Consider the following 7,500-nt stretch of genomic DNA (forward strand, 5'->3'; position numbering starts at 1 on the left):
AATTAAAGCTAGCATCTGACAATGTCACTCGGCTGTAGAAAAAGGGATTTAAATGCAACGTCTCTCAGGACTGCGTGTCAAGGGCTGCTTTTCATTGAGCTGCTGCAAGTCTGTTTGGCTGCAGGAACCGCTCTCTGAATTGAAGGGGGTGCCTTTAAAGCAGCAGCAATTGACAAGGAAGCAATTATTAAATTTTGATGTTCAAAATAAAGAAAGGAGAAGAAAACGACTTCTATAATTTGTGTTTTAGATGGAGAGCAATATAAAGAGATATCAAGGCCTCGCCGCATCAAAAGCTTCCCTCCCACCCCCATGAAAGCCTCCTCTCAAACACTTTAAGAGAGATTTTTTTAGAAGCTCGACAAGGATCCTAGAAACATTAAAACAGAAGTCGATTTTAAATGTGCACATTGAAATGCACAGAGCCGGTTGCTACGTGGACTTGCACTTGAGGTCAAGTGACGGACGGATTGTATGCTTCTCCATAATAATATTAATTAAACAATTTGCATGCTAATAAGGTAACAATTATCAGGGCTTCTGTTGAAAGATTCAGGTTATTACAACACGCCAATCTGGAGGCCAGGGGTCAGGGAGTGAGAGGCGAGAGAAATTTCAACTCAAATTAACATTCTGTCAGCTCCAGAAAATGGGATAAATAAAGTCGAATTAATTCATTATAATAAAGAGAGAGAGAGAGAGAAAGTCTCCTCTCTTATTCTTTGCTGGATTGATTACCATTCTGTATTCAGAAACACGTTCCCCTTGCATTCCTCCCCTGAAATCCGACAGAAAATGAGGCATTTATTGCTACAGGCAAAATTTGGTCCAGTGGACACAGTTTACATTTAGTATTTATAGAGAAAGAAATTAAATTATGGTGAAAAGTGAAGCCCTTGGCCCTTGACCCCAGAATTAATACAAACCCCATCATTTTCTTATTACTGTTGGAGCTGTGTAGTCCAAATTCAAACTACCTTTTAGCTTTAAACAGAGGCAGGGAGACAATAATTAAACTAATCTATATTGCAGGGGCGGGGGGTACAGCAGGATATTGTGTGATATTCAATTAGGTGAATAAATACTGCTCCAGACAGACAGCATAGATTAGAGACTTCACTTTCTTTTTTATTTCAATTTGTTTCTGTCTCTCTCAAGCACACAAACCCTGTGAAATGTATCATTTTGACTGGATATTTTATAACTGGAAAATCTATTTGTATGTTTTCCAGAGATAAAGTGTTCGTGTTCTCTCTCTTTTTTTCCCCCCAGACTTGAAGGATTTAATTCTGCATGAACCTCCCAGAAAGGTTTAAGGGTTTCCCTTTATCTTCAGACTTGCTGCTTAGTTTTTAGTTTTATATTCCCTCTCCCTCCCGCCCCCCTTTTTCGTCTGTGGGGTTTCGCTGCGGGAATGTAAAGGAATATAAGTCACTTAAAGAAGAAACAAAATTCAGTTTAAGCCCTTCAGATAATAGAGATAAATATTCTAGAAACCCGGAGTAAAACAAGTTCCAGTTCCTATTACACAACATTGCAGTTAGTATAGAAAATAGATTCTGCCTGGAAGTCTTCTATCTCTTTCCGCCTCCATCCATTCTAGTTATCCCTCGTGTTTGTTTGGCAATCATAACTTTCATTATTTATGGCAGAGAAATCGAACAAAAGCATCCCAGTCCGACCAAGCTGAGTCCATTCGCCTGCACCTAGCAAGATTTGGGACGAGTGAGTGAATATATTTGTATCTGCTTCCCCAAACTCCTCCTTTTACTGCTTGGAGAAGACTAGAAAAGTGTTTCTTAATTATATTTCTGTTATGTTGAATCACTAATGAATGCCACTGGAAAAAAATAGGATCCACTCCGAAGTGTGTGTGTGTTTTTCTGCTGCTTCTTCCTGCCATAATCCCATTCCTGTAGTTTATTTAAGAATATTTTCTTTAATTATTTAACTTTTGGAGTTTATCAATATTTTATATTGGTGAAACTTCTATGGGAATATAATTTAATTAGAACAAATTTGGCCGCAGCTTCGAGGCTATTAATCATTGGCAGAGTAAATGTGTGTGTATAGTTCTTCTTTCTCCTGCTTTAAGGAGAAGGTGTAAGGGTGGTTTTTAACTTTGTTGGCCTCCCTTTGCGAAATACACTGCATTTAATTAGCCACCCTCTGGCTATGTTCATAATTTAATATTTCTTGCGTTCGTGGATCAATAGGATATTGCATTAATTATTATTTTGATTGATATGATCAGCTCACACTTTAATTTCTGTAAAAGGCTCTTCTTCTTTTTTATTTATTTCCCTCCCTTTCCCTCTCCTCCACCCCCCGTTATAGAGCCGGAGAGGAGATGAAAAGGCTTGTAGTTTTAAATTCAATGTGACAGCTCTGGAAAGAGAGGATGATGAATCTCCTATTATTGGATCAGTCTATTTGCCGCTCAATGTCTCCCTGTAATTGGAGCAACATCACTTTAAAGGTTCAGAGAGTAGAGCCTTTCTGGTGAAAAATCCCCACAACACGCCGGTGAATGTTTTAAAGGGAAATCTATTAGTGATTTGGAGAGGGGAGGGGAAAGGGTGGGCATAGGGGGGGGGACTGAGAGGGTGTGTGTAACTCTGGCTTTTTAGTATTTAACGGGGTATCAATCAGATCCATAAGTTATCCATCTCCTCTGCACCCCCACCCCTGGTTGCCTGGCCCATGCTGCCCTCCTCCCCTGCTCGGGCTGGAGTTCTTATCCAAGCCCCCCTTGTCTTGTTGTGACAGCTCTGATATTGTTTATTGAGGGTGGATGTCAGGTATAATTAGCAATCGATATGGAAAACGTTTGCTCCCCACACTGGCACGTCTCTGACGTCAGGACCGATTAACGTTTCTTATTGGTCCCAAATTCCCCCAGCCGGAGCTAATTATTGGGAGCTTGATGTTGATAAAGTTAAAGCGCCCGGGCGCCCTCCAGCATGCGCCCCGCGCCGCGCCGCCCGCTCCCACCGCCCCGCTAGAGCCGCCCCCATGATGGACAGCCGCCTCCTGGAGCACCCCCATGCCCAGTTCGGAGGCATGGTGGGCTTCCCTTACCCGCTCAGCCACCACCACGTCTACGAGCTGGCCGGCCACCAGCTGCAGTCGGCGGCCGCAGCCGTGCCCTTCTCCATAGATGGATTACTGAGCGGCTCCTGCGCCGCCTCCGTGGTGAACCCCGCGCCGCTCCTCCCCGCGGGCTGCGGGGTGAATGGGGACAGCCAGCCCTTCAAGCTCTCAGGTAAGCACCCCTCGGCTCCGTTCGCCAGCGGCGCCCCTGCCCCCTACTCCGCATCAGATGCGCGGCACCCACCGCGGACAGGGCGCTGGGGAGGGGGCTGCGCTTTTGTGCAGGGAGGCTCGCGGGAGGGGGGGGGGTGTCTGATCCACTCCCCACGGATCTTTGCGAAGGGATCCGGAACCAGACCCGACCCTGGAACAGGGACAGGATTTCTCCCTCCCCCCCCCAAGCCCTTTTCTGTTCCCATCGCTTTTGGAACGAGGATTCCGAACCAGCTCGGGTGGTGCCCGCACGTGCGCGCCGAACAATAGCCGGTCCCCGGGTCCCTTCTAAAGTTGGCGTCGGGAGGAGAGGCCCCGTTGAGCAGGGGGGTGCCTCTGCGGAGAGGGGGGGGGGAGGAAGGTTGATGATTAGACCCCGCTCTAACTAGGGCACAAGCAAGTGCAAAGTTTGCCTCCTGGGCAAATCTATTGTCTAGTTTTAAGGCACCTCAGTGATGCCCAACCTCTGATTGTCAATGCTCCTTCGTGGCGTACCCCATTGCGCCCTAAGTCGCTGCGAGACTTAGTAATACACACCTGCAGCGTACAACCGGAGAGGGGGAAGCAGTGCCGGCCGGGCGGTTAAAATCCAACCGGTGACCTTAAGGACTTGGGTAGGGTCCCATTTTTACGACCACATCTCTTCCCCGCGCGGCTCTGGCAGCTATCTGCTCTCCTGCGAGCTTTCCACATGCCACTCCCGAGTAGGGACCGTGGGCCCGGCAGGGGCTGGGCCTGCTTCAGGTACCAGTGGCTTTGACAGGCATCTAGCCGGGCCTCTCTCTGGAGCCCATGCGCCTTTGCTCGAAAAGGAGACCGGTGCCCTTGCACCCAATGTAGGCTGCGGCCCTCTTTTTAATTGAACCGTTTAAGTTTGGTCCAGGGACCCGCCTCGCTGTTAAAACTTTTCCTCCTGCACCTGTTCTCCGATGATGGCCTATGTCAAGAACGAGCATCCTGTAAAGCAGGCTTTGGGGGGAGGAGAAGGAAGAAGGCCTCCCCCATCTTTGATATGGGTGTGTAAAGAACATACTCCCACGCCTTATAAACGGCACCGAGTGCAAAGGTGAAGAGGCTGTTGTAAAATGCAGGGGGGGGGGGAGAAATGGCACGTTTTTCTGGTTTGTTGATTGTATTTCTGCCTTTTCAGACTCTGGTGACCCGGACAAGGAAAGCCCTGGCTGTAAAAGAAGACGAACCCGCACGAATTTCACTGGCTGGCAACTAGAAGAGCTAGAAAAAGCCTTTAATGAAAGTCATTACCCGGACGTGTTTATGAGAGAGGCGCTGGCGCTGAGGCTGGACCTGGTGGAGTCTAGAGTGCAGGTAAAAATCTTTTTTTTTTCTTTTTTTTCCCCTTAAGGCCAAGTGCACTCGCCACATTGGTGGTTGTTCTCTATCCCGGCTTGCCATTTCCACACCAAATGAGACCGGTTGTGTTCATTAGACTAGTACTTGCGAACACCTTACTAGTTTTTTTTTCCCCCTCCTGCCCTTGGGTCCTGTAATCTAGACGCCTCAACTCCTGATTTAGCCTTGTGTTCACTGGGTTGTAGGTTTTTATTTTTTACCCGTACTGAGCCATACACGTTTGCTTTTAATTTACGCGTGCAGTGTGGGAAATCTAAACGTGTTGTGATTTTGTTTTTGTTTTAAATTCCCCACCCCTTTAAACTTGGTTTACAAATAGGCCCAGAAGAGTGTAATTCAAGCCTAGAGTTCATAAACCCTTTTCACTGTAAACATTTTTCTTAAATGAGCCAAGAGTGAAAAATTAGCATGCAAATATGAGCCTTAAACATGGTACATTGGAGAATGTGTAAAAGAGATCTAAGGCAGCTGTAAGGTGTAGATAAAAGAATCCTCTAAAACTTCATCTGGACAAACCACTTAGCCACCACTCTTTCCAAACTATTCGCTTAAACTGATCTTTAAAATATCAGTAATAAAAAATCATCCTGGGGTCAAAGAATTCAGGTTTTATCTATGGGCTGGCTATTAAATATTCAGACGCTAATATGTTTGCTCCTAGCTTTGAGCTCGTGAGGATGGATAACCAATAAACTTGCACATTTTAAATACTTTTATTTTGCATGCATTTTAAATGTACTGAATCAGTACTTTCGTCTGTGTAAATCACGACAGTGTTGTGTTTTGATACACATCCGAAGCGCCTTGTTCTCTTTCTGTGTGTGTGTGTGTTTAAATCGATCATGTACTCTAAAACCGGTGGCGTTTACCACAAAGAACGGGCTAACGACATGACTGGATATTATTAATCCATTAGCATTGTTTAAAGGTGTATTTACAAAATGCTTTTTCCTCCCCCTCATGACCTCTTCTGGTTTGAAATCCTTTTATCCCATTTGTTCTGAGGTTGTTGAGTGAAGTCGAGACTCTCCATTTCCCTTTTAATACGATAATCAGTAATTCTCCGGGACAAGGCCTCCTGGAACGGGCACAAAGAAAGGCATTAGATCTATACCATCCCAGCGAAAAGCGAGGAACCGCCGTCTGTCGCTAGCAGACTTGAAACACACACCTCTTTGCGTCTCTCTCCTAATAGCCATCTCTGCTATTCAAAATGGGCTTGTTTGGATCTTTAACAAAAAGAGATGCCGCCCGATTACACTCTATCCCGATCTTGCCTAAAAAACAGGAGACGGTCTCTTTTCGGCTCCCGAGATCCTGACTGTCACAATTGGAAAATAAAGGAAGGGGGTGAGGAGTCTGAGGACAAAGGAATAAAAACCGAATTGGTGACACACACAAACCCATGTCCAGTTCGGCTCGGGCGCCAGGGTGAAATGCGCGCACACATGCTTAGCTTCTTAATCTAAGGATGGTAGCTGGCTTTCCCTTTAGAGATGTCAAGTACAGCCCCCCATCCCCTATATCTGGCCGAGATAATACTTTAGTTTTTGTCAAAATTCCGTGTGTGGTGGTGTAGTAGTAGTCGTAAATAACCCTGTCTCAAACACAAAACCGCTGGCTTGTTTGATGTATAATATGGTACAAGATTTGTCCGTCGTTTGGTGAATTTTATAGTATTTTAGGGGGCTTTTATTGATCCCCTTTGTCTTTCTGGTTAGGAAGAAAAATACCTGTGTATTTAATTCAATAGTTGTGATCGGCAGGCTACGAAACTGGAAATCCAAGCGAATGCCATGGGTGACTGTGAATCTCTTAATAAGGACACACTTTAAAAAGTCAGCAGTCCTGTGAAGTTACGAATTCTCTCCTCCCCCCTCCCCCTTTCGGTGACTTTATTTATGTCGCTATAGGGTTTTTTAATCAAAAGGTGTTTACCACCCCCCGGCTCCGGTGGCCAGAGCGCAGGAAGGCTTCCAAAGTAAACTAAACTCAGTCTCGACTCAGACATAATGGAAATGTTACTTTCTTTTTTTTTAATTGGCCTAAAGTGCGGGGTGTGTGTGTTATAATTTTGGGGAGCGAGCCAAGCTGCGCGTGGCTGTGTGTACATTGCAGGGAGAGGCGGACACCTGGAACACTAATTGGTTTTCATTCACTTTCTCTGCTGCATTAATTCGGATCTCTTCCTGTTTTCCCCCCGCCCTCCCGCCTTCAACTCCCCCAAGCCATCAGCCATCAGGTTTTAAGAAGGTTGTTTATATTTTTTAAAAAGCAGCCTGTGCGATATCGGCTCTGCTTTCCGGAGATCTCGGTCGGGTTTAAAGAAGCACCTTCTTTCCTCTCCTCTCTCTCCCAGCAGCGGCTCCGGGCCTGCCACCGCCTCGTAGGAGAGGGGGGGCCCCGGCGCCCCCGCCGCCCCCCGAGCGCTGAATGTTAATTGGTTTTCATTGTTCGGTGTGTAGGTTTGGTTCCAAAATCGCCGGGCCAAATGGAGAAAGAAAGAAAACACCAAGAAGGGCCCGGGCCGGCCGGCCCACAACTCGCACCCCACCACGTGCAGCGGGGAGCCGATGGACCCGGAGGAGATCGCCCGCAAGGAGCTGGAGAAGATGGAGAAGAAGAAGCGCAAGCACGAGAAGAAGCTGCTCAAGAGCCAGGGCCGCCACCTGCACTCGCCCAGCAGCCTCTCCATGCCCAGCTCCGACAGCGACAGCGGCGGCGGCCTCTCCCCGGACCCTCCCGAGGTCAAGCCGCGGGGCGCCCCGCACCCCGCCGAGCCCCCCGGCGGCTGCGAGCCCACGGGCCCCGCCTTCTACCCGA

The 7,500-nt window shown here is 47.2% G+C and overlaps 1 protein-coding gene and 2 long non-coding RNA genes across 4 annotated transcripts in view; 2 read left to right on the forward strand and 1 right to left on the reverse strand.

Moving 5' to 3' along the window:
• The window catches only part of LOC142818616 (uncharacterized), a 7,541-nt gene extending 5,685 nt beyond the window's left edge, over positions 1 to 1,856 (forward strand). The window contains exon 2 of the long non-coding RNA XR_012896170.1: positions 251 to 1,856. This is a non-coding gene — a long non-coding RNA (uncharacterized LOC142818616). The remainder of the gene's footprint in view (positions 1 to 250) is intronic.
• Positions 1,857 to 2,337: 481 nt separating this feature from the next.
• Positions 2,338 to 7,500, forward strand: part of UNCX (UNC homeobox) — a 6,047-nt gene continuing 884 nt past the window's right edge. Inside the window, exons 1-4 of one of the 2 annotated variants that reach the window (XM_075899565.1) lie at positions 2,338 to 2,526; positions 2,903 to 3,265; positions 4,457 to 4,632; positions 7,143 to 7,500. The exon at positions 7,143 to 7,500 is cut by the window's right edge and continues 884 nt beyond it. In XM_075899565.1, coding sequence (XP_075755680.1) covers positions 3,016 to 3,265; positions 4,457 to 4,632; positions 7,143 to 7,500 — 784 coding nt within the window. In that variant the 5' untranslated portion in view covers positions 2,338 to 2,526; positions 2,903 to 3,015. Of the gene's footprint in view, positions 2,527 to 2,586; positions 3,266 to 4,456; positions 4,633 to 7,142 lie in introns of those variants that run through there. The other variant, XM_025179176.2, reaches the window with a different exon arrangement.
• Positions 5,372 to 7,500, reverse strand: part of LOC142818615 (uncharacterized) — a 2,663-nt gene continuing 534 nt past the window's right edge. Inside the window, exon 2 of the long non-coding RNA XR_012896169.1 lies at positions 5,372 to 5,755. This is a non-coding gene — a long non-coding RNA (uncharacterized LOC142818615). The remainder of the gene's footprint in view (positions 5,756 to 7,500) is intronic.

Source organism: Pelodiscus sinensis, chromosome 16, assembly GCF_049634645.1.
Source record: "Pelodiscus sinensis isolate JC-2024 chromosome 16, ASM4963464v1, whole genome shotgun sequence".
NCBI lineage: Eukaryota > Metazoa > Chordata > Testudines > Trionychidae > Pelodiscus > Pelodiscus sinensis.